We start from the raw sequence: 24,253 nt of genomic DNA on the forward strand, positions 1-24,253 counted from the left end.
CGAGAGGCGGGTCACCCAGGGCGGTGCCCGGGCGGCCCCGGAGGAGGAAGATGGCGCCGTGAGGGGGTCGGAGCCGCCGCCGCCGCCGCCGCCGCTCCGGCCGGTTTGTGTGGGTCCGCGGCGGGGGCGGGCGCGCTGAAGCGGAGGGGGCGGTGGCGGCGGCGGCGGGGCGAGGGGCGAGCAGCATCAGCGGCACCGGGTCCGGAAGGGGCGTGCGGCCTTCCCGGCCCGCCCTCCCCGAGCGCCGGGCGGGCGGGCGGACGGGCGGGCGGCGCTTCCGGGGCCGGGGCCCGGTCGGGGGCGGGCCCGTTCACCTCGGCCCGCCTCCCCGGGGACCGCCACCGCCGCCGGGAGGGGCCGGGAGGGATGGGGGGGATGCCCCGGTACGTGGAGGTGGGGGCCCGGGGGTGTCCGGGCTGCTGCGGGGGTCCCTGGGGGCTGGGGTGGCAGGGAGCGGGCGCAGGGGGTGTCCGGGCCTGGGAGACCCCCCCCCTCCACGCGTGGGGGTGAGGGGGGGCTGTGGCTGGGGGCTGTGAAGGAAACTGCCCCAAATTTGAGTGGGATGGGATTGGGGGGGAGGGGGGGCTGTGTGGGGAAGGGCATTTCAGCCCCCACCGCATCCCCGTGGGACGTAGAGTGGGATTTGGGTTCCTTCCCCTCGGGCACTGGTGGTACGGGGGTGAGGGGGCGGCAGGGCAGAGCTGGGGGAGCCGTCCCGGGTCTGGGGGTGCAGCAGGGAGATAAGGATGGAGGCGGTTATCTCCGATGCCCGGGGATGCGCAGAGCAACAGGATCTTGTCCGCTCAGGGAGTCACAGACTGATGCTGCTGGAAGTTTCCACTGGGGCCTGTCGTCGCTTTGGGGGAGCTGCCGCTCAAGGGTACCCCACCATCCGCTTGCTCCCGCGCCTCAAAACCTCTCCTTCCTTGGATGAGCAGAGCGGGGAGCTGCTCTCTCCTCCCCGAGGCTGGTCTTTCCACAGTGTGCCGGTGCATCCTTGGCAGCGCGGCCTTTCTGGCTCACTTTATTTCAGCTGCTTCTCCTCTTACTTCTCCTTAAACACAGCCAAAGCGCCGGGGAGTTTCCCCCCAGCATCAAGGAAGGAGAAAACAAACTCTGATGTTGGCAAGTGGCTGTAACGCCTGCACTGTCACAGGCATGTCGGAGTCAGACCAGGAGTTAAAACAACAGAAATCCTGGCCAGTTTATTCTAAGAAGTCGCTTGATTTCCTGCTGTTAATATGTAAATATGCAGGTGTTTGAGCTCTTTTGTGCCTGACTTTGAATACTTGCTTACGGCCATGACAAACAAATGCTACCATCAGGTGTGTTGTTTTCCCCTATGACTGTGCTTAGCTTCATAATCCTGAGCAGTTTTTTTGCAGTTGCTGAGGTCTTTCATGGATTTTAGGGGACTCTGATTCACCTTCACGCTCAAGGTGCTAATTAAAACCGCAGTAACTCGGATCAGGTGCGTCAATTGGCTTAAACCGAGTGCTGAAAGTTAGGATCATGTTCAGCCCCCTGCCGCACCCCCAAAAAAAGATCCATCAGGCAGATGGGAAGGGTATTTTGGGGAGCAGAGACTCCTCTGCAACTGGAGTACCTGGACCGATGGCTTGTGCCCTGTCTATAAATTGATGTGGTATTTCCTCTCTCAGAGGGGGGCTGTGAGAAGGTAACAAGGCTATCGTGGTGATAGGGCTTGAAATCATGGTCTAAAATATATAAAACTTCCAAACGCCCTCGAAAGGGAGTTTTGTAGCTGTGTAGAAGTGCCTGTGCTGCTTGAGCTGCAGGATGGGGTGTTGGTTGTGGCTGTGAGGACTGGCAGGTACCTTCTCGTCAGTGTTTGCCTCTGTCCCGGTCTCCTCCGCTGAGCTGGAAGCTGTAGATCCTGTGGAGGACTGCCTGGCAGCTCCCCGAGGAGAAGGGCTTGTCCTGGTTAGGAAGGAAAAAAACATTTCTCCCCTTTATATCTCTTGTAGAATATTGAAGATAATGGCACAGTTTCCAAAGTAAATAAATTCTTGTGAGAAGCGAAGGAGCCGCCTCTGAGCAAACCTACCAATCGTGCTGGTGTGAGCGGTCCAGCTGGCTGCTAGCAGGCGTTTCCTCCGGCTGGACATGGGGTCTCATGGGCTGGCGCGGTTGGTAAGTTTTCTCTTCCTACAGCTCCATCGCTCAAGTCCTGTGGACTTTTTTTTCCGTGTGCTGTGAGCTCACGGCGGGCTCCTCAAGCTCCTCGAAGTGCTGTCAGGCAGACTTCAGGGTATCTGGACAGTTGGTCGGGGTGCGAGGCACTTGGTCCGTGTGTCCTGGGGCAGGAGTGAGTCCTGGTTGTGCTCATTTGAGGAACATAATAAAGGAAATGGTTCTCGTGCCAGAAATCACTGAGTTTTTGGTTGCTTTGCCCTTTTACAGGGGTGAAGGCAGGCAAGGGGTAAGGCGGCTGTTGTTTCCAGTCTGTAGGAAGATGGTTTCCATACAAAACTGCACTTGTGACAAGCTGAGGAAGAGGAGGATGGCCAGAAAAAAAAATATTTTATGAATCGGTGCTCTTCAGTTGCCTTAAGGGAGAGTCCTCTTCCGTTTGAGGCTTGGCTGGGTGTTTACAGAAGGGCGAACTGGACCCAAACTGCTCAGCAAATTCTTCATGGGGCGTGAATAAGTGTGTAACGCAGAGTGGGTGACGGTTTCATGGTAAACGTCTGTGAGAGGGTGCTGGCGGGGAGCTCCTGCCTCTCATGAGGGTCCATATCCCCCAGGGTGGATCCAGAAATGTTCCCTGCAGGCAGTGACAGCCCGGTTTCCCAGTTCTGTCCTGGGCAGATACGTGGAGAGTGAAGCCGCGTGCTTTGGTACCCGTTTGGTTTCACCACGCTGTAAGCAGGTTTATATCACGTTACACCCTCAGGATGTGAAACTGTCGCTGCTGGATTCAGACATAAATTGTACAAGTGAGAAACTCGTGGAGGGATTACACCGCAACTGCGGCGACACAGGGCTTCTCCCCCAGTCATTATCCTTATTTATTTGTTCGGGCTAATGGAATCTCTCCTGGTATGTGTGTCTCTCTCTGGCCAGCTCAGCGTTGCTCTTATTTGTAGTCAGGGCTGTTAATCCTCAGCAGTGCCCTAATTCTGCTGAAAGGGAGGGTGCAGCCATTGAACTTGGGCAGCCATACAAGCTCCCGGCTTTCTGGGAAGAAAGCGTCCTTTTATCGCAGGCCAGCTTGCTGGGTACGAGCGTCTGATGCTTTCGTCTCTGGGAGGTTGCCACAGCGAGCGGCAGCAAGTGGCTTCAAGGGAATGGATGCCTTTTGCTAAGGAACGGGGCGAGTAATTTCCATGTGATGCTGTCCCAGGCGCCTGGGACTCTGCCCTGACTCTTCCTGGGGATTTATGCGCTCGCTCACGGCAGGACTGTGAAAGAACCTCTGCGGAGCTTCGAGAGGAGCCATGGAGCCTGTGCTGGCGAGGGGGGAGCTGCCTGCCTTTGGGAAGCGGGCACCTTGGTGACTTGGCCTGGGGCCCGATCGCTTGGTTTCTTAGTGGCTTTCTGTTTGGTGAAAGGCTTCGCATTCCCAGGGAGATGTCTGTCTTGGTCCATGCCGCGTGGGACGGCCGAGGGGTGCAGGGGGAGCCGAGGGCCCTCACCTCTGGTTTTATGTGAGCGTTGACTGCATCTCAATTACCTAGAGGACTTTTCTCCCAGCCTTAAGCTGTATTAAGATGTGACGACCGGCCCTTGAATTGGGCAGCAATGCGTACGCCTCCTGCACCGTCCTTGCTCGCTGACAGTTTCAAAATGATAGAACCCCCTTATTTTCCCAGTGCAGATGTGCCTTTTGCCCAGGGCTCCTGCAGCCACGTGCTGGCAGCGGATGCTGCTTCAAGCAAGGTCAAGTTTGCCCATTCTGAGGTTGGGTGCTGGCCCTGTCACCCTGAGCCAGCCTGTGCTGATGGCTCTTGCCTCTTGCGATTGATGCTGCCAAGCCTTTCCTGTGCTGGGCTGCGGAGCATGGAGTTTGCTCCATTTGAAACAAAACCCACACCCAGTTTTCCTCACCCGTGTAGTCCCTCATCCAACCCTGAATCTCCCGCAGCTCCCCGGGCAGGAGTGCGATGTTGTTAAACAGCAACTCTGCCTCTGCCAGATCTTTACTTTGCCTGTCCGGAGCCAGAGAGCAGTGCTCTGCCACAGTCCTGGGACACGGTTCTTGCCCGGTCCTTGTAAGCAGCAAAATGCCACTAGCTGTGCTTACACAACAGTTAATTTTTGGCTGGTATGATGTGGTATAAACCATCCGGGACTTTGTATCTTCATTGTACTGCTCGTCCTCTGCCAGTGCTTCCCATTGCTCGTGCCATCCAAGCATCTCTGTAACTACCACAATGCTGGCTTCCTATCGGCTCGCCTGCACCGGGGCTGCATTTCAGAGATGCTCTGAGTAAACCCCAAGCATCCATATTCCTCAGATGGCCGTAATTCCCCATTTAAAGTCAGGGCATTGTCAGCAGCAGTAATAAAGAGCATTCGAGCTCAAACAAGTTCTCCCTGGCACCTTATCTAGGCAAATATTATCAAGCTATTGAGCCATACAGCGACTGCTGGATGGGGGTGACTGGGGAATTTGCCAAAGGAAATGTCAAGGATGAAATGTCTTTCTAGTCCAGAACAAAAGATTTAGCAAATTGTGAGGATTTAAGAGTCTCTTTCCCTGGCTTTGCTGTCTTAAACCTTTAAAAAGAAACTGTTGTAGCTGCCCCGGTGGCAAGAAGAGTCTCAGCCTCAGTGTTATCGCTCTGCGGCATTCGGGGCAGCAGAAGTGATGAGCGTCGGAGATTGTGAACTTGTTCCTCCCTGAGGAAAGCGTCGAGAGAGGAAGGCAGCAAAGCCGCAGGGGCGGTGAATCGCCCCCCTCCTTGCAGCTGCCCTTCGGGGTGGCCCTGCCTCATCCCACGCTCCCACTGCACCATCGGAGGAGCCGTGGCCGCTTGCCCTGTGCCCTCCCCCACACGCCTTTGCCTGCCAAGGCCCTCGAGCGACCGGCTTCTCCGCCGTAACTTCGCCCCTCTCCTCTCCCCGGTGTGCAGTTCCCATTTAACCGCTGTAGGCTCCGTGGCCCTGGCTCCTGCAGGCACCTCCTGTCCTTCGTGTGCCGCCTGCTGCTGCTCTCTCCTCCCCGCTCGCCGACGTCTTTTCTCAGCCTCCCGAGGTCCCGCTGCTAGCCAGCACCAGCAGCATTTTTTATTCCCCGAAGTGACCTTTTAATTACATAACGACTTACAAACATTCAGCACCGACAACATACCGAAATAATTGAAACAATGTTTTTCCAGCCTTCAAAAACACGATTCTGTACCAAAACTCTGTCCTTTTTGATTCCCAAAGTTAGAAAAACAAGCAGCAGGGAGATGGTGTGGGCTGGGAACCGGGAAGCCGTCGGCTCGCCAGGCATGCCTGCCTCTGCTTTGAAGCTGGGGGCTCTGCAGAGCAGCAGTGGTCTCTGTCAGCCCTGGGGGGGCCCGTGGCTTTAGGTCAAGGCTGTGCTGGGATGCAGGCAAGCGAGTGAGGGCTGCAGCCTGTTGCTCACCATAATTGGCATTTCCCTTTGGTGGCAAACAAAGGTCAAAGGAAAGTGCAGGGAGAAGGTGATAAGATGGTGAGATTTCTCTAGCCCCTGTGTAACCCCCCCCCCCCCCCCCAGCCCCGTGCTGAAGGCACGGGGGTGAGGTGTGACATTTTGGGTGATGCAGGGAGACACCGGGAGAGTCCCTTGGCCATCGGGGCCTTGGGCTGGGCACGCCGAGGAGCTGCGGTCTCAGGTCTTGCTGCTGGTCTTACTCTTCCATCTCTCTGCTGCTTCCTCGCAGACCAAGAGACAGCATGGCTGCGACTGCTGCCGTCAGCCCCAGTGAATACCTGCAGCCGGCCGCCTCCACTGCCCAGGTGAGTACGGGGGCATCGGCGGGCTCCTGGCTCCCCACTGGGGCGGAGGGAAGTGTCCTGGGGTGCAGAACAGCAAACGCTGCTGTTCGTCGGTTCAGCCCCTCCTGCCTCCCCTGTAGCCAGCATTGCTGTGTCTGGAGGAGGGCTGATTGCAGGACAGGCTGGGGAACGGCACTCTGGACTGTTTCCGAGCCCCGATGCCAACTCTTCCGGAGTGGTGTTTCTCCTCCCCACGCTGTGTTTTCCTTAAGGACCTCTTAGGTCGCTTTAGCAGCTGATATCACAAGGTGGTCTTGGAATTAAAACTGCCTGTGACACGCCAGGGTGTGTGTAATGGGTGTAAATACCAGCAGACTTGCAGGGTATTTGCACCTTTATAGAGGTTGTAAGAACATAGGCACACGATTAAAAGGCAGTCGCCATCCTGATGGCAGTGTGAGAGGGTTAGCTGAAGGCACACGTGGTATGGGTAATTAAGCAGTTCCCTTAATAAGGGGTGTCTCATTGGCGTGGACTGGATTGCTTCCGAGAGCATTTACCCTTTCCTTCACTGACTTGGTCTCCAGATGTTTGGCACAAGCCCCTGTCTCTAACTTACCCGTCTCCTTCCTGGCTCCCCAGGACTCCCAGCCATCTCCTCTAGCCCTCCTCGCAGCGACATGTAGCAAAATCGGTCCCCCCGCAGTGGAAGCCGCCGTGACTCCTCCTGCCCCTCCTCAGCCAGCACCTCGCAAACTCGTCCCCATCAAACCTGCTCCGCTCCCTCTGGGCACCAGTAAGAACAGCTTTGGGATCCTGTCGTCGAAAGGGAACCTCTTCCAGATCCAGGGCTCTCAGGTCGGCACCTCCTACCCCGGGGGGCAGCTGGTTTTTGCCATTCAGAACCCAACTGTCATCAACAAGGGGACCCGCTCATCCGCCAACATCCAGTACCAGGCAGTGCCCCAGATCCAGGCCGCGGGGGGACAGACCATCCAGGTCCAGCCCAACCTCACCAACCAGATCCAGATTATTCCGGGCACGAATCAAGCGATTCTCACCTCTTCCTCTTCCTCTCACAAGCCCGTGCCCATCAAACCGGCTCCGGCGCAGAAGGGTGGAGCTTCGCCGGTGCAGGGCACGAGCAACGTGGTCAAGTTAGCCGGCGGCAGCAACGTGACTCTTACCCTGCCCGTGAACAACCTGGTGAACGCCGCTGAGCCGGGCACGCAGGCTCAGATCCTTGCGGAGAGCCCCTCGAAGCCCAGCAAAAAGACTCGGAAAAAAGCCATGTCGCCCGCCCAGCCTGCCGCCGTGGCCGTGGCCGAGCAAGTGGAGACGGTGTTAATAGAGACCACAGCGGAGAACATCATCCAGGCGGGCAACAACCTGCTGATTGTGCAGAGCCCGGGCTCCGGCCAGCCGGCCGTGGTGCAGCAGGTACAGGTGGTGCAGCCCAAGCAGGAGTCGCAGGTGGTGCAGATCCCGCAGCAGGCCCTGCGCGTGGTCCAGGCCGCCTCCGCCACGCTCCCCACCGTCCCCCAAAAATCCTCCCAGAACTTCCAGATCCAGACGACGGAACCCACTCCTACCCAGGTACCACCTTCTGCGTCCTCCTGCAAGGTGCCTCTGCCCTGTTTCTCCTCTGAGCCCTCACCCAGGCTTTAGAAAGCTGAAGGGGTTTGTGAGCTGCCAGACATTCCCAACTTGGCATCCAGTTTAGGCACCGCTTGTGTGGATTCTCTGATGTCTAAGAAGGGTTGGGAACACAGCTGTTCCCTCAGCAGGGCTTTATTAAGTCTCCCTTGCTGGCCACCTGCTTTTGCAGGACCTGTAGTCCTTGAAATCTCTGCTGTGCCACCAGCTTGGGTTGGGATGAGCCAGCCTGCTCAGAAGCTCTTGGGAGATGGAGGGAGGTGGGGGATTGGGACTCACAGCCTGTAGCACTGTGTCTTCAGTGTTGCCTTTGGAAACCAGGCTACAAGGCCGAAGCAGCCCTTTGCTGCTGTGCAAGGCCAGGACCTTTCTTCAGGAGGCCCACAAAGGGTCTTCAGATGCTCGGGCAACTTCTCCTGCTCTTTGGCTCATCGCAGGCCCGGATTCCTCGGTTGTGTGGGGAGGGCGACCATCGCGGTGGAGAGGGGTCTGCCCGGTGGCAGCAGCTGGTCTCATTCATCCCTCTTCTCTCCTCCCATCAGGTCTACTTCAAAACACCGTCGGGTGAGCTGCAGACAGTGCTGCTCCAGGAAGCCTCCGCCATGACGGTGGCTCCATCTGCGACCTCTTGCAGCAGCCCCGTGTCCCGCACCCCCAGCACGGGGGGCGGCAGCAAGAAACCAGCCACGCGCAAGGAACGCACTCTGCCAAAGATTGCCCCCGCCGGAGGCATCATCAGCTTGAACGCGGCTCAGCTGGCGGCCGCGGCGCAGGCCATGCAGACCATCAACATCAACGGCGTGCAAGTCCAGGGTGTGCCTGTCACCATCACCAACACTGGAGGTGGGCTGCGCCCTGCTCTGCGACGGGGTGGGAGGGACAGCAGGATTTAGGCAGCTCCCCGATGCGGAGGACAGAAAGCCACCCCCCCCGCGCAGCAGGACACTTTGCAGCTGGGATGTTGCAGCTTTGTAAACAGATCCCTTGTACCCTGAGGCTGAATGTTGCTGACTGTAAATGTCATCAGCTTCTCTAGCTCCTGTCGCTCCAGGAGGCCCCGAGTGTTTCGCAGGGTATCTATTTGGTGGCTCTGCTGGGTGTTTCCAAGCCTGTCCTGGTAAGATGTGTCAGAGAGGGCGGTTAGCGGAGACAGCCGCCTGCAGGGTCAGGCCGTGCGGTCGTGCCGAGCTGCAGGACATGTCTGAGCGCGGGGGCTGCGGCTGCCCGAGAGCCCAGACCAGCTCTGTTTGCTCCCGAGCTCTGTGCAGGGGAAGGCTGAGCTGTGCCCAGGCCCTTGGGGCGAGATGGGTGTCTTTTTTTCTGGGGAGCTGCGACTCAGCCAGGCAGAGGGACGTGATGGAGCGGGGTTTTCCCTCCTGCAGCACCTCTGGGCCAGCAGCCCCTACCACAGATCACCCTGCCAGGTCCTGGTCCCGGGGCTGGGACATCTCCTTGCATCTGCTGGGTGCGACGGCTGCTGGTTTGGGCTTCAGTAGCCAAACCAGGAGAGGCTCAGTCACACACACAAGCTCTGTGCTCCGTAGCGAGAGATCGCTATTCCCTGAGAGTGAACCCAGCCCCTCACCTCCATGGGACAAGTGTCTTCCTTAAGCTGAAAATAGCCAGACATGACCCTGGCCAGTGGCTGGAGCGGTCTGTGAGCCGCAGACAGCCCTGGCGCACGTCTGTCCCTGCATTGCCTGCTCATCTCCCCGCTGCCAGGAGAGACACATCCCGGCAGCCGCTCTGTCCTCCCCTCCTGCCCAGCAAACCTTCCCCAGGCCAGGGCCGGTGGTGTGGGCTGCCACCAGGGAGCCGAGGGAAGGAAGCTGTGTCTGAGGGAAGTTTATCTGCTTTCTGATCCAGAAAGACCTGCTGCCGTGCGGTGGTTTCTCTCTCAGCAAGAACCGGCAGGAGTCCCGGCTCGGTTTTGCAGTCGGAAGCTGTTCTTTCTTGCTTGACTAAACGATGTCAGCATAAAACACGGGCCAGCGTGGTTTCGTGCTCCACAGCAGGCCGCCGTCCTCGCTGGGCTTGCTTTTAAGGGGGTTTTTAATTGCTGCTTTGCGTGTAAACGTGGGGCCAGCCGTGAGCGTCGGGGAGATGCCACAAGCAGATGTTGCTGCTGTCTGCGCTGCTGCCCGCAACGCGCCGCAAGGCTGGTGGGGGCCCTTGCTGCAGCCCCGGCTGCGAAGGGGAGACCGGTAGGACCTGCTGGCTGCTGCCTGTGAATGAAACGAATCGAGTCGGGTCTCGGCTTGGGTTCAGCCAGGACATGCCCGCCTCCCAAGCGGCTGCGTGTCTCGCACTGCTGCCAAAGGGCTGCCGCGACTCTTGGCTTCGCGCTTTCCCTCCCGGTGGATATGGTGGCACCTTTGCTCTGCCTGCACCCCTGATCCCATCTTCCCTCTCTGCAGTCACCCCTTCTTTGCTCTGCTGTCAGGTCCCGCTCCTCCTCCTCCTCCTTCTTCCCTGCTGCCCCGAGAGCAGCGATCCCGCTTGCTGACGCTGACCCCGTCTTCTTCTTTCCAGCCCCCGTCACGGCTGCCGGGTGCTGTGCAAGGCCCAGGCTGCCGCCTCCGTGAGCACCCGAGCGTGGAGCGGCCCTTAGGGTCCGGGGTAAGTCCCGTTTTTTTGGTCAATATATTGCACGTTTTTTCAAAGTTTCTTTTTTGTTTCCTCTTTGGTCATTTCCCCACCCCGAAGGGTCAAACCGAAAACTTTGAAAAACCGCACAGTATATTCAGAAAAAAGGGACTTACCGGCCCCGCTTGGGGACCAGCACGTGGCGGGGCACGGGGGCCGTGGCAGTGCTGCATGCGGGGCTGGGGGTGTCGAGACCTGGGGTGTCCCGTCCCGCACGCGGGGGGTCTTTCCTCCAGCCAGCCGCTTCCAAAGGGTTTCGGCAGGACCCGCACGAGGAGCATGGACGGACGCGTTGGGCACCGGCGCGTGGGCGCAGCACGGCCCCCCCGGGAACGGAGGGGCAGAGCCTGACTCCCCCTTTTCCTCCCCAGGCCAGCAGCAGCTGACTGTGCAGAACGTGTCTGGCAACAACCTGACCATCAGCGGCCTGAGCCCGACCCAGATCCAGCTCCAGATGGAGCAAGCGCTGTCCGGAGAGATTCAGCCGGGGGAGAAGAGGCGGCGGATGGCGTGTACCTGCCCCAACTGCAAGGACGGGGAGAAGAGGTGAGCACGGAGAGGGAGAGGGGCAGCCCTGTGGGACCGGCACCCATCTCCAAGGTTAATTGTGGCTTTCCTCGCCAGGCCGGGGGACTCGGGCAAGAAGAAGCACATATGCCACATCCCGGAGTGCGGGAGGACCTTCCGGAAGACCTCGCTGCTGCGCGCTCACGTGCGCTTGCACACGGGCGAGCGCCCTTTCGTCTGCAACTGGGTTTTCTGCGGGAAGCGCTTCACACGCAGCGACGAGCTGCAGCGGCACGCTCGCACGCACACAGGTTTGCGGCCCCCTCCCTCCCTCCCTCCCTCCCAGGGCAGCCCCCCGAATCATGGCCCAGCCTGTATAGGGTCCTGAGCCTTGCAAGAGCCAAGGGGATGTGCTGAGCCGAGGACTTGGGATGATTTTAGGCCACCGCAAGTTGTCCTTGTGATTTAACTGAGTTACTGGGAGGGACTGGAGAACTTGGGGGGGTCTCTGCTGCCTTTGGGCTCTCCAGATGATGGTGGTGACAGAAGTGTCATGGGAAGGGGCTGGGCTGCAAAGGGGACCTGTCGTGGGGGTGTCCCTGCCACCCCGGGAAGTCCCCGCTGTCCTGACCGTGGCTGGTTTAGGGGAATACAGGGACAAAAGCAGGTCGGTGATGGTGCTGCCGGGGCCGTGGCACGCCGGCTGCCATCCCCTGACCGCCGCTGCTCTTCCCCGCAGGTGACAAGCGATTCGAGTGCGCGCAGTGCCAGAAACGCTTCATGCGGAGCGACCACCTGACGAAGCACTATAAAACCCACCTGGTCACCAAGAACTTGTAGGGCCGGGAGCTGCCCCACGGCTCCCTGCCTGCACGGACAGACCCTGCGAGGGCACCAGCCTGCGACGCCGCAGCGCTCCAGCGTCCCCGGCCGTGGCCGTCCGCGGAGAGGAGCCCTCAGGGACATCCTCCTGTCCTTCCTCCGACGCCGCTTGGGCCCCCACGCAGAAGAAGCCCTTTCTGAAGGGTGCGAGGGGCCGATCCTCCCTGCAGATCCCTGGGGCCACGGAGCGGCCCGGTGGTGGCCCGGAGGCCGGCAAAATGTTTCACGGCCACGTGGGAGCCGGGCACGGAGGGGACTGGACGCTCCGGTGCAGGCGGGCCGGGAGAAGCTCCACAGCACATTCCTACTTTATATTTAAAGTCTATAAATAGCTATAAATATCTATATAACCCCATTTGGAAGGTCCCTTTTTTCTATGGAGATCGTTGCCTTACGCTCCCTGCTCCCAATTACGAACACTGTGTATTGTGAGTGCTTTTTTTAATCTTTATTTAATTTCTCCGTAAGATGCTGCCCATCTTCTTTGCTCCCCTTTTCTCCTAACATTTCTTTTCCAATACTGAAGAGGTTTCTTTCTCTCTGATGATTTCTCTCTCCCCACTTTTCTGTTTCCAAGTGCCGAGGCGTTTCCTTTTGAATTTTGGGACTTCAGCCCCTTTTCTTCCCCTGTGTGCTGTCCACCATCCCCACTGTGTATAGTGTACATTGTATCATAGATTATATTGCTTTTGTGTTTACTACATGTTTAAAAAACATATGGCTTGTTATTTTTGAGCTTTTAAATTAAACAAATTCACTTTATTTTTTAGTTGTAACTGCCCGAGGTTGTTTTCTGGATTATGTGACAGATCTGTTATACTTTATTAACTGTAACTGGTTGGCCAGTGTGGAGTCAGCCGGGAGCTTTCCTTGCTAAATAAATTTAGTCACCAGAGGCAAATCCAGTGCAGCGTGTGCCGCTGAGGGTCCTTTCTCTCCTGAGCCGGCACGGTGCGAGCCACGGTGCTGGGCCAGGCACCGCCGCGACTGGGGCTGCGCTGGCTGCAGCCGCAGCAAGAGCCAGCCGCGGCGGCGAAGAGCTGAAGGCGAAATGCTCGGTGCGGCTGCAGGGAGGGCGAGCTGCCGGCCTTCTCGGGCAGAAAGAAAGTGGAGTTTATTTACAGGAGTCCCAAATGTCGCTGGAAATGAACCTATTTACAGGAAAACAGTCCTGGGCCGTGGCTGGATGTGTGGAGCCGCTGCTGTGTGCGGGAGCAGCTCTGCTGCCGGGGATGGCCGTGGCCACCGTCTCTGCCCTCTGCGGACCCCGGCACCACGATCCCAACCCCGTCACCGGCCGGTAAGATGCGCGGCACCGGCATCTCCCTGCTCCAACCGGCCCTTGCCCCTGTCAGCACCCGCTCCCTGCTGCTGGAGGGAGCAGGACGCGTGGCCGTGGGCTCTCCCACCACGGGGACGTGGGGCTGAGCCTGCCGGTCTCTGCAGGGTGAATCCTCCAGCCCCTCTGTAAAGCGCGAGGGTGCGATCCCACCGTCCCCGGCACGTCCCTCCCTGTCCCCTCTCCCCATCTGCGGCACCGGAGGGCTCTGGGCTCATCCCCCTCCGCGCGGCCGGAGGGCCGTGGGTGTCCCGTGGGTCTCGGCTCACTCCATCTTCACGACCATCTTCTTGACGGCCCGCCGGGACGTGCCGCACTTGCTGTTGATGACGGCGTTGAAGTTGCAGCCGCGGCCGCACATCTTGGTGACGTACTCTGCGGGGCGGAGGGGGGACCCGACCCCGTTCACGGGTGGCACCGTGGCCTTTCCTGACCCACCGCCGTGGCCGAGACGGCACCAGGAGGGGACCCCATCCCACCCACCCCCGTCCCCTACCTTTGATGGCGTTGACGACGGCCACGGGCAGGCGGAGGGGCCGCTCCATGGTGGTGTTATTGTGGGCGATGCGCTGCCCCGTGGCCGATGACCGGGCCAGCGTCTCCCGTGAGAAGAAGTAATCGAGCAGCCGGCGGGTCATGAGCTTGGGCTTGTCGGTGGAGACCTGCGAGAGGTCGTCCAGCTGCGGGTGGGTGATGTAGACCCCCGAGTTGGGGACCAGCTCCAGTTTGGGCCTCCCGTTTTCCTGCGGCAAGTGGGAGAGCTCTCGTCTGGGTCCTGGATGGAGCCTGGGGACCCCCCTACTCCATCCTCGGGCTCCCCTGACCCTCTCCATCCCTTGGGACCCCCTGGGCCGCCTCTCCTGTGCCCTGGGGGAACCCCTTTGTCCCCTCTGCTCCAACCACAGCGCTGTGCCCAGCGGCAACCCAGGAGCCTTGGTGGGACCCCAGGTCTCTGGTGGGACCTCAGGTGCCTGGGGGCACCCCAGGAGCCTTGGTGGGACCTCGGGTCCCTGGGGGCAGCCCAGGAGCCTTGGTGGGACCCCAGGTCTCTGGTGGGACCCTAGGAGCCTTGGTGGGACCCCAGGTCTCTGGTGGGACCCCAGGAGCCTTGATAGAACCCCAGGTCTCTGTTAGGACCCTAGGAGCCTTGGTGGGACCCCAGGAGCTTTGGTGGGACCTCGGGTCCCTGGGGGCACCCTAGGAGCCTTGGTGGGACCCCAGGAGCTTTGGTGGGACCTCGGGTCTCTGGTGGGACCTGAGGAGCCTTGGTAGAACCCCAGGTCTCTGGTGGGACCCTAGGAGCCTCGGTGGGACCCCAGGAGCCTTGGTGGGACCTCGGGTCCCTGGGGGCACCCCAGGAGCCTTGGTGGGACCCCAGGAGCCTTGGTGGGACCTCGGGTCCCTGGGGGCACCCCAGGAGCCTTGGTGGGACCCCCGGAGCCCCGGCCAGCCCCCACACACCTCGATGGGTGAGGCCCAGAGCGGGGTGCCATCGGGCAGCGTGTCCCCCCGGCTCTCCTCCCAGAGGCAGGCGGTGTCGGTGAGTGCGGCCGGGCTGCCGGCCCCCTCCTCGGTGCCCAGGCAGGGGGGGAAGCTGCCGGGCAGCCCTGCCCGCAGCCGCCAGGCCGGGGGGCTCCGCGGGACGTCAGCCGGGGCACAGCCCTGCTCCCCAGGGCTGGGAGCGGAGAAGGGCTGGAGCCCCCCAACCTGCGGGGACAGAGGTGGGGGTTGGCTGGCCACGGGCGTCCCGCTCATCCCAGTGCTGCTGGGGGCAAGCTGGTCCCCAGCCTCCGTGGGGTGAGGAGCTGCGTGGGTCGGGGACACGGGGGCAGAGCTGTCCCCAGACCCCCACCCCGTAGGGACCGAGACCCACCTGCATGGCGGAGTCGCTCTCCAGCAGCCCCACGAGCCCCTTGAGGAACTGGACGTTGCTGTCACTGACGCCTGCGGGGACACGGCGGCGGGGGGGGGTCTCAGCCGTGGGACAGACCCTGTCCTCGGGTGGGGGGGGACGGGACCGGGCAGCTCCCCTCTGTCCCCCGCAGCCCCGCCGGCCTGTGCCTGTCCCCTTCCATCCCTCTGTCCCCGTTCACCCTCGACTGTCCCAGTGCCACCCCACAAACTGGATCCCCTTTCCCAGCCCGTGGTGGGGACACTGCCGTTACCAATGCAGCCGGTGCCCGACGCCAGCAGGGTCCTGGTGGCGGTGGCAGCGGTGGCCAAGGGTCCCCCGCGGCCACCCCCGGAGGACAGCAGGTCGTTTTCCTCCTCCAGACTGCGGACCTGGTTCCGGAGCTGCCGGTTCTCCAGCTCCAGTTGCCGGATTCGGCGGTCACGGTGCAGGACGGCCTCGTCCCGGGCTGCCAGCGCCCGCTGCAGCTCCTCCACCTCCGTCTCCAGCTCCCGCAGCAGCTGGGCGTACAGCCCCGTCACCCTGCCCGCCCGTGGACCCCAGACCCCCCTGGCACCCCCCAGCTCCCAGGGGTTTTCGGGTCCCCATGGGTGACTGGGGCTGGCCCGGGTGCCCCGGCACAGCCGGGGTCTTTTCCTGGCTGCGATGTCCTCGGTGAGCAGGAGGACCCTTGGGGATGGGGAGGGAACGGGGTCAGTGTTGGGTCTCCTGGGGGGGGGGGTGTCACAGCCCCCCTCCCCAGTTTGGGGACACAGGGGGTGACACGGGGATGTGCCCCTACCCAGTACCTGCTGTGGCCCGGGCTGGATGCGGGGGACTGTGGGTCCGCGGGGTCCTGGCCCCCCGAATGTTCGTCCTCGTCCTGGGGCTCGGCCCCACCGTCGGCCATGGGTGCCAGCGTCAGGGTGCACCAGCCCCCCGGCACCTCGCTGGGGCCGTGGGACCCCCGTCCTGCTCGGAGGGGACCTGGCGGGGGGACACGGGGTGGCCCCCCAGCACCCCTCCTGCTCCCTGCCCCCCCCCGTGCCCACCTCCCCTCGTCCCCTGCCGTGTCCCCACTCTGTCCCCGTTCCCCCCAATTCCCAGAGCCCTGCCCCACAGGCCCCCCTGTCCCCCCACTTCCCCCCCATCCTCAGTGCCCCCCCCAGTGTCCCCCAGCCCCATGTCTTGCCCCCACTTTCCCTGTCCCCAATGTCCCCAAATCCCTGCCCCCCCCTTCTCCCAGCTCCTTGTCCTTTGTCATCACCCCCCCAGTTTTTCCCCCAGACCCAAACACCCCGTCCCCACCTTCCCTGTCCCCAGTGTCCCCAAGTCCCTGCCCCCCCCCGCCCCCAGTGTCCCCCCAGTGTCCCCCCAGCCCCTGTCCCCCGTCCCCACGGTGTGTCCCCCGTCCCCTCACGCCCCGTCCCCTGTCCCCCCCCAGACCCCCCCCGCCCCATCCCTGTCCCCGCCCCCTCCCACCCCCCCCCCCCCCCCCGCCCCCGGGGACACTGTACCTTTAAGAGCCCCTCCATGTGCCTGTTTACAGCCCTGACACCACTTCCGGGTCTCCGCGTCCCACCCACGCCACCCCTCTCCAATTGGCTGGCAGCGTTCCTCACTCCCCTCCCACTCCCTCCCTCCGGTGGGCGGGCCTCACCGCTTCCTATTGGCTGTCTTGGGGAGGAGGAGGAGGAGGCGTGGTCGAATTATGCCCCGCCCCGGGGCGGGGCGATGGCGGGGCCGTGGTTGGGGGCGGCGGCGCGGTTTGGCTCCGCTCGGCTCCCGTCGGCCGCGGCCGGGATGGACCTGGGGGTCTTGCGGAAGAGCTACCGGGGGGACACGGAGGTGGGGACACGGGGGGGGGGGGGGACACACGGGGGACCGGCGGGGGACGGGGGACCGGCTCCTGGTTGGGCGAGAGGGGGCGGGGCGCCCCCCCGGCCTGGCTTTGTCCTGGGGCCGCGGGGACCCCCCCCCAGGCTGTCCCCAAGGTAGTGGGTGACCCCCCCCACCGTGCTGGTGGTGACCCTGCAACGGGGGTGACCCCCCCCCTAGGATGTCCCTAAGGCATGGGGTGACCCCCTGCCCTGTGCTAGTCGTGCCCTTGCAATTGGGGTGAGCCCCCCCAGGCTGTCCCCAAGGTCCTGGGTTACCCCCCCCCACCGTGCTGGTGGTGACCCTGGAACTGGGGTGACCCCCCCTTCGTGCTGGTTTTGTCCCTGGAACTGGGGTGACCCCCCCTTCGTGCTGGTTTTGTCCCTGGAACTGGGGTGACCCCTCCCAGGCTGTCCCCAAGGTCCTGGGTGACACCCCCCCCACCCCGTGCTGGTGGTGATCCTGGAACTGGGGTGACCCCCGCTTTGTGCTGGTTTTGTCCCTTGAACTGGGGTGACCCCCCCCCTAGGATGTCCCTAAGGCCTGGGGTGACCCCCTCCCCTGGTGCTAGTTGTGCCCCTGGAATTGAGGTGACACCCCCCCAGGCTGTCCTCAAGGCCTGGAGTGACATCCCCCCCAGACTGTCCTTGACCCCCCCCCCCATCCTGGTAGTGACCCTGGAACCAGGGTGGTGACCCCCCCCATGCTGGTTGTGCCCCTGGAATTGGGGTGACCCCCCGCCAGGCTGTCCCTAATGCCTGGGGTGACACCCCCCCCCCTTCATGCTGCCTGTCTCCCCAAGGCCTGAGGTGCCCCCCCCCCTCCTTGCACCTTCTGCACCCCAAAAGCTGAGGTCACCCCATCCCCTGTGCTTTCCGTGCCCTTGAGCCTGCTGTGACACCCCCCCCCCCTCAGTGCCAGCCGTCTCCCCAAAGGCCAGAGTGTCGTGTCTGTGTGTCTGTGTGTCGTCCCCCCCCCCCCTTACAGTGTCCCCCATGTCCCCAGGCCTTCGAGGAGCAGCACCTGGCCTCCCGCGACCCCATCCACCAGTTTGGGGTCTGGTTCCAGGAGGCCGTGGGCTGCCCGGCCATCGGGGAGGCGAACGCCATGTGCTTGGCCACCTGCACCAGGTGAGGCTGGGGAGATGTCGGGGGGGGGGGGGGGGTCGTCGTCCCCCCCCCGGTCACCGCAGGGGGACCTGTCATCGCCTTCCCTCTCCCGCCGCAGGGACGGGAAGCCCTCGGCCCGCATGGTGTTGCTGAAGGGTTTTGGGCAAGATGGTTTCCGCTTCTTCACCAACCACGAGAGCCGTAAGGGGAAGGAGCTGGTGAGGGCTGCGGCTGCGCCGGGGCTGGCAAGGATTCTGGGGGTACTGGGGGGGTTCCCCAGGAGGGACGGTGGCTTTCCAGCCCCTTTGTACCAAGGGTCTCGGAGAAGCGAAGCGGCCGCGGTTTGCGTCGAGGCTCTGCCCGGCGCTGCGTGCGGGCAGGTCCTGCCGCGGCAAAGCGCGGGGTTTTTCTGAATTTTTTAAAGCTGGGGGCAATGCTGGTCTGCTGACGGTTCTCTTGTCTCTCCCCTCTCTTCACCCCAGGACGCCAACCCCTTCGCTTCACTCGTCTTTTACTGGGAGCCGCTCAACCGGCAGGTGTGTCGTGGTCCCCCGGGGATGTGGGGGGTGCCGGGGGGAGCAGAGGGAGCACGGTTGGGCCCCCTTGGCACGGTGTGAGACAGTGGGTGCTCCTTCCCTCAGGGTGGGCTGTTGGGGCTCACACGTTCGGGTGGGGGTCACGCTCGGATGGGTCCTAGCCCTCAGAGATGAGACGGGATGGGGGGTGCCTGCGTTTTTGGGGGGCAGAGTCAGGGGACGACGGGGTGGTTTCTCGCTCGGGAGCCCACGCAGCCCCTTCGGCGCGCGTTAGCCAGAGCCCGGCTGACCGTGCCTGGCACAGGTACGGATCGAGGGCTCAGTAAAGCGGCTGCCGGAGGAGGAATCGGAGCAGTACTTCCACTCCCGTCCCAAAAGCAGCCAAATTGGGGCCGTCGTCAGCCGGCAGAGCACCGTCATTCCGGACAGGGAGGTGAGCGCCCGTCCCTTTCCTCATGGCAGCAACCAGAGGGGCTGGGAGAACCAGGGCTGCCCCAGCCGCCGTGTTCACCTCCTTCCCCTTCCCCACAGTATTTAAGGAAGAAGAACGCGGAGCTGGAGGAGCGGTACCGGGAGACGACGGTGCCGAAGCCAGCATACTGGTGAGTCGTGGGGGCTGCGGGCAGGATGCTGCCCGCCGGTGGGGCCCCCCCTAAAGCCCCGTCTTTCTCTGCCAGGGGGGGCTACATCCTAAATCCGGATGTCATGGAGTTCTGGCAGGGCCAAACCAACCGCCTGCACGACCCGCATTGTCTTCCGACGCCTGCGGGACAGCTCGGCCCCCCTGGGAGACATGACGCACCGGGGAGAGGGCGAATGGGTCTTCGAGCGCTTTGCCCCATGAGGCCGCCGCCATCTCCGGCCGCATTCGCCCGATCAGGAGCATCACCTCTGCCAAACCTGCCCGCCTGTCCCCCGTCGTGCCCAGGGGAACGGGGCTGGCTTCGCTCTGCCCTCTCCTGGGAGACGTGTGCTGAGCTCCGGGGGTGCTGGCGGGGGGCTCTGGTCCAGCCCCAGAGTCCCTTCGACTCCCTTCGCTTCTCCCTGGGGTGGGCGAGAGCCTCAGGTGTGTCCCAGAGACCATCTGCTTCCCCTCGCCAACACGTGGGGAGCGACTGCTCCCAGTGCCGCTGGTGGTTAATTAATCACGGAGGGATGCGGAGGGACCAAGAAAGACCCCAGCGAACCCCCTGCCCGTGCCCTGCCGTTGCCACCGCTCGTGCCTCGTGTTTTAGCTAGAACCGTGCAATGTGCTCAGTCTGTGCAATAACTTATTTAATTGCAGCTTTAATGTCACCACCGTGTCACTGGTGTTCGTGGCTGGCTGTATGTGTTGCCACCGGCGCACCCCATCTCCCCAGGGCTGTGGGACCCCCGACCCTCAGCCTGCTTGTTTGGGGAGGGGGTCAGGTGGGCGCCGCTCCCCGTCTGCCCCACACCTGCCTGTCTGAGCTTGGAAAAAATAAATCCCGATCGGTGCGGAGCCGTGCAGTGGGTTTGGGTTAATATTTACCCACGCAGGGCCAGGCTGCGCTCTCCGGCAGCCGGAGCTCGGTGCAGCCGGGAATCCCGGCCTGTGGACCCGGCAGAGGGTGCAGCCCTCGCTGCTCCGGGCCACATCCCAGTGAAACTGGGTCCCGATAACCTTCGTCCTCCCTGCCTCCGTGTTTACTCTCCCAGCTGCTGGCTCTCGGGGCAGGATCGTGCCCCGGGGCTTTACTGTGGCTGGGGGTCCCCACCGGTGGGTTCCCGGCCGTGCCGTGGTGGGCAAAGCCCTGCGGTGGGTAGCAGCAGGAGGTGACTGGGGGGATTTCGGCCCCGGGATGGGGGGGAGCCGGGTTAGGTGGCCACGGGGGCTGTCACACACCTTGTGCCGCTGTCACAGGCTCGCCGGGTGGCCTGGGTCCCTCCCGGCTGTGTTCGTTCCTCAGGGACAGCCGCCACGGTGGGACAGGAGGGGACGGCGTGGATTCTGGCGTTACCTCGAGGGGACAGCGTGAGGCGGTAGCTTGATGTCCCGGGAAGGGGCTGGGGGCTTTGCTGGGGTTGGGGATGGCAGCAGAGCCAGGTCTCCCACCCATCCCGGCATTAGGAGCGTGGCGGGAGCCCAGATACCACCGTGATGGGCGTAAATGAGCCGATCGGCACCGGCTGCGTGCTGACAGCTCTCCTTCTTCCCTCTCCCTCCCTTCCCTCTTGGGCAGGATTCCTCCGGCGCTGCCAGCCCGGGACAAAGAGCAGTTCTGTGAGCCGGTGGGTGCGGGCAGAGCAAACAGAGCGAAGGGTGGGGGCTGCCGGGGGCCTGGGCCGCCCTGGCACAGGGTTTGTGCCGGAGAAGGAGGGGTTGGACTCCGGCACTTGGCACCGTCCGGCTTTTATAATAGCTGGGAAGTGGTTGCTCCTGTTGACTTCAGGCACGGCCGCACCCTGCTCCGCAGGGTGGGCACCCCGGGCTGGCAGCGCTGGTGACGGCCGCCCCCGCGTGTCCCCCACCTCCGCGGGGTCAGGGATTCCCTGCGTTGGCAGCGGCTGGCACCGCTCCCCACCGGGGTCCCAGAAGGGACCCACAGCCCTTCGACCCTGCCAGGCTGGAGCTTGGGGGGGGGTCCGCCGAGCTCTTCCCCCCACCCCGCCGCCTGCGCCACCGAGCTGCCTTTGCTTCCAGACCTCGTTTATTAACAACAGTTAATTATCAGCAGTCACGAGAGCTGACTAAAGGCTTAGCTTCCAACCCAAACAAACAGCGGGGCTGCCAGATCGGCCGTGGCGGCTGTCCCCGGGGTCAGCTCTGGCACCGTGCTCCGTGGTCGGTTCTCCCTTTCTGGGAACAGGGAGCGATTCCTGGATGCTGACGGGAATACAGCTCCTCCCGGGAAGCTCAGAGTCCTCCTCAGTCCCCATGGAGGCAGCTTGGGCGGTGGGGGGACTTTGCCCACAGGGTCATTCCCTCGAGGCAGGGAAGCATCATGTCCTCTGGTTTGGGGGCAAATGATGGCAAGGACGCGGCATCGGTGGCTCTGCCTGTGGCTACGCGGCCCCTTGGGCTTGGGAGACGAGGCGGGGGGTCCCCCGGTCTCGCCCCCGCAGGAGTGATGGGCAGAAGGGGATTGGGATCGGGGCCGTCGGCACTTGGGGCAGAGCTGGGTGAAAGATGGGCTCCAGTGGTCCGTGGCAAGCGACCGAGCTGCGGCAAGCGTCCTCATCCCAGTATGAACCAGTCAGCCTCGGGGGGGCTCCCCCTGCCCGTGGGGGGCTGGGAAAGAGGGGGTTTCTCCCTCTGCCCCTGGGGTGCCGCGAGCCCGGGGGCTGCAATTAAACAGGGTCCTTGTTTCTCCCTTAAATAAACCCCAGTCCAAGTCCTTTCTGCTTCCGAAGCCCCACAATCCAGCGTCCCCGGGAGGGATGGAGTCGAGCCGCTGTGGACAGCCGGTGGCGGTGGCCGGGGGGTGACAACCGGCCGGGTCATTTCTCCTCCCGCTCGCCGGCGGCACGGAGGTTGGGGTTCTCAGCCAGCGTCGCCCGCACTTTCTTCTTCTCCTTGAAGCGTCCCGAGTTGGAGACCTTGACGTGTTTGCCTTTGCTGCTCTTGTCCACGATCTTCTCCAGGCGGGCGGCGAAGCCGGGCGGTCCGTCCTCACCCGGCCCCTCTTGGCTCTCGCCGGCGGCGGCAGCGTGGCTGTCGGGGTTCTCGTACAGCACCTTGGGCGCTGACTGGCGCTTCCGCAGGAAGGTCAGCTTCCACCAGCCATGGCTGTCGGCCATCGCCGCCGGCCCCTGAAATGGAAGTGGGGGTCGTACTCCCTCCGGGGGGTGTCCCTTGGTCCCCCCCCACCCCGTCCCTGCCATCCCGGAGCTGACGGGGACGGACGAGGGAGGTGGTGGGCTGCCGATCTGGCAGCGCCGGCGGGGAGCCCGGTGCCGTGTTTGCCGAAGGCGGCTCTGGCGTTCTCCCACCGTCTCTGCTGGGATGGTCGTGGTGGGCACTGCGGGGGGCTGCATGGGGTTGCGGGGGGGGGGATGCTCGGGTGACTCGGGCATTGCCGAGCCCAGGGGAAAGGCTGCTGGCACCGCCGGGAGCTGCCATATCAGCCGTGTGTAGCAGGGCAGGGAGGGAGCCCAGTAAGCAAACAGGAACAGGAACTGGGAAGCAGGTGGGAGCCAGGGAGGTGCCGGGGTCCCTGCCGGGGGGGTCACCACCCGCTGCACCCCAGGGTCGGGGTTTTCCTCTTGCCCAGCCCTGCCCGCAGGGACAGGCAGGAGCATCGGTGGGGCCCCAGCTGCTGCCAGGAAGGCTCCGGCAATCCAGGAAGGCTCCGGCAATCCAGGAAGGCTCCGGCAATCCAGGAAGGCTCCGGTGCCGAGCTTGGCTCCAGGGCAGGGACAGGGAAGGTGGCTCCGGAGCGGCGGAGCCAAGGGAATTTCCAGCGTCCCGTCCCTATCCCGGGAGCCAGCACGGCTCCGTGCCCCCGCAGCGCTCGGCCGTGAACCGACCCCGCAGACGGACCCCTGCCCGGCTTCTCCCGGGGTGGTGCCTCCGGCATCGATTTCAGGTGCCGGGGCAGGGGGACAAGGACACCGAGACTGGGGCCACCACCCCAGGGAAGACGGCTGGTGGCCCCCCCCCGGGCTGGTTTGCCGTGTTCCCCCCCGCGACGTCATGCCCCCTCCCTCCCCCTCCTCGCGCCGGAGCCGAAGCGGGACCCGTCGCCGAACCGCTGCCGTGCCGTGCCGTGACCACGGGGCTGGCCGTGGGGGTTTCCACGTCCCGCTCCCCACCGCGGGCGCCCCGTTCGTGTACCTGCACCTCCCGCGCCTCCGCTGCGGCCGCCCAGCCCGGGGTTCCCAGGGGTTAGCCGGGGCGGCTCCGGCTGCGGTGCACGGGCACGGTGCCGTCTACCTGCCGCTGCCCCCGTTTGCTCCCCGTCAAGGTGAACCCTCGACCAAACCCTTCCTTGCCTGAGCAAACAACGGGGCCGGGCCAGGGCACGGCTGAATATTCATGATGGGGGAACCCAGGGCTGAACCCCGATGGCGGCTGACGGCCCGCGGCGGCTCCGGGGTGCCGGCACGGACCGCGGCACCGTGCCGGGCTCGGTCGTCACCCCGCCGACCTCGAGGGCAGGTCTCCGGCAGGTACCGGGACGGCACGCGGCACGTGTTTCGGGCAGCCAGGAGTTAAGGGGCGACCGGCGGGAGCGTGGCTCCGGCGGCGGCTTTCGGCGGGATTAGCCGAAACCGGTGGCTGGCCGGGCTGCCAGACCGGTTCCTACCGCCCCGCTTCTCCCGCGCCGGGCTCTCTCTGCCCCACGGGGGTCTGTCCCCACGCTGCCACCGCCCCGCTCGGCCCCCGGGGGGGGGGACGGACACACACACACGGGGTGACGCCACGGGGGACGGAGGAGGAGAGCCGCCGTCTCGCCCTCACGCGAGGACTCGGCTCGTGGGGACACGTCCCACGGGGACGCGCCGGCTTGGGGTTGGGGTGGCACCCGTGGGTGTCCCGTCCCGTGTCCCCCCCCCCCACAGCGATCGCGTTCCCGGGGTGCCGCGGGCATCCCGGGGCGGCTGCTCCCAGCGGGCAGGTCCCCAAGGGATCTTGGCTCTGTGCTGGGGCACCTAGCGGTCCCCGAGGGATCTGGGATCTGGTCTAGGATCCCCAAAGGAGCCAGGATCCCCTCTGGGGCAGCTGGGGATCCCAGCGGTCCCTGAGGGATCTGGGATTTGGTCTGGGATCCCCAGGGGAGCCGGGATCCCCTCTGGGGCAGCTGGGGATCCCAGGGGGATCTTGGCTCTGTGCTGGGGCACCCAGTGGTCCCTGAGGGATCTAGGATCTGGTCTGGGATCCCCAAGGGACCCGGTATCCCCTCTGGGGTGG

At 63.5% G+C, this 24,253-nt stretch overlaps 4 protein-coding genes across 7 annotated transcripts; 2 read left to right on the plus strand and 2 right to left on the minus strand.

Annotated features, from left to right (window-relative positions):
• Nucleotides 1–12,530, plus strand: SP2 (Sp2 transcription factor). 4 transcript variants are annotated; one of them, XM_041125384.1, is made up of 8 exons: nt 28–103; nt 1,989–2,154; nt 5,880–5,955; nt 6,577–7,530; nt 8,133–8,433; nt 10,608–10,782; nt 10,861–11,054; nt 11,483–12,530. In XM_041125384.1, exons 3-8 carry the CDS (start codon nt 5,893–5,895, stop codon nt 11,581–11,583), a joined length of 1,788 nt encoding a protein of 595 aa, XP_040981318.1. In that variant the 5' UTR covers nt 28–103; nt 1,989–2,154; nt 5,880–5,892; the 3' UTR covers nt 11,584–12,530. The 4 variants fall into 4 exon arrangements, with proteins under 4 accessions (XP_029878153.1, XP_029878154.1, XP_040981318.1 ...); XM_030022293.2 differs by lacking the exon at nt 1,989–2,154 and having other exon boundaries at nt 1–103; XM_030022294.2 differs by lacking the exon at nt 1,989–2,154 and having other exon boundaries at nt 10–109.
• LOC115344644 lies at nt 12,363–16,442 on the minus strand. The gene is made up of 7 exons (XM_030022297.1): nt 16,373–16,442; nt 15,665–15,842; nt 15,130–15,545; nt 14,838–14,908; nt 14,426–14,671; nt 13,461–13,707; nt 12,363–13,339 (listed from the first exon to the last, which is right to left on the minus strand). The coding sequence occupies exons 2-7, from the start codon at nt 15,763–15,765 to the stop codon at nt 13,230–13,232; spliced, it is 1,191 nt and encodes a 396-aa protein (XP_029878157.1). The 5' UTR covers nt 15,766–15,842; nt 16,373–16,442; the 3' UTR covers nt 12,363–13,229.
• A 122-nt stretch (nt 16,443–16,564) lies between these two features.
• On the plus strand, nt 16,565–19,445 carry PNPO (pyridoxamine 5'-phosphate oxidase). The gene is given in 8 exon segments (XM_030022298.1): nt 16,565–16,703; nt 17,739–17,863; nt 17,961–18,060; nt 18,325–18,378; nt 18,683–18,811; nt 18,910–18,980; nt 19,056–19,122; nt 19,124–19,445. Coding segments are annotated over 8 exon segments (759 nt in total). The 5' UTR covers nt 16,565–16,589; the 3' UTR covers nt 19,223–19,445.
• Nucleotides 19,446–21,032: 1,587 nt separating this feature from the next.
• Nucleotides 21,033–23,876, minus strand: PRR15L (proline rich 15 like). Its single transcript, XM_030022299.2, has 2 exons — nt 23,177–23,876; nt 21,033–22,152 (listed from the first exon to the last, which is right to left on the minus strand). The coding sequence occupies exon 2, from the start codon at nt 22,138–22,140 to the stop codon at nt 21,841–21,843; it is 300 nt and encodes a 99-aa protein (XP_029878159.1). The 5' UTR covers nt 22,141–22,152; nt 23,177–23,876; the 3' UTR covers nt 21,033–21,840.
• Between the last annotated feature and the right edge of the window lie 377 nt (nt 23,877–24,253).

This window comes from Aquila chrysaetos, chromosome 8 (assembly GCF_900496995.4).
Source record: "Aquila chrysaetos chrysaetos chromosome 8, bAquChr1.4, whole genome shotgun sequence".
NCBI lineage: Eukaryota > Metazoa > Chordata > Aves > Accipitriformes > Accipitridae > Aquila > Aquila chrysaetos.

Bases quoted from the DNA above. Each gene is read 5' to 3' on its own strand.
- LOC115344644 (XM_030022297.1), bottom strand. From the start codon at position 15,765: ATGGCCGACGGTGGGGCCGAGCCCCAGGACGAGGACGAACATTCGGGG. The intron at 14,672-14,837 runs GTGGGTCTCGGT...CTGTCCCCGCAG, and splicing joins AGAGCGACTCCGCCATGCAG to GTTGGGGGGCTCCAGCCCTT. The intron at 13,340-13,460 runs GTAGGGGACGGG...TCCGCCCCGCAG, and splicing joins CGTCGTCAACGCCATCAAAG to AGTACGTCACCAAGATGTGC.
- PRR15L (XM_030022299.2), bottom strand. From the start codon at position 22,140: ATGGCCGACAGCCATGGCTGGTGGAAGCTGACCTTCCTGCGGAAGCGC.
- SP2 (XM_030022293.2), top strand. From the start codon at position 5,893: ATGGCTGCGACTGCTGCCGTCAGCCCCAGTGAATACCTGCAGCCGGCC. The intron at 5,956-6,576 runs GTGAGTACGGGG...CTGGCTCCCCAG, and splicing joins CGGCCGCCTCCACTGCCCAG to GACTCCCAGCCATCTCCTCT. The intron at 7,531-8,132 runs GTACCACCTTCT...TCCTCCCATCAG, and splicing joins CGGAACCCACTCCTACCCAG to GTCTACTTCAAAACACCGTC.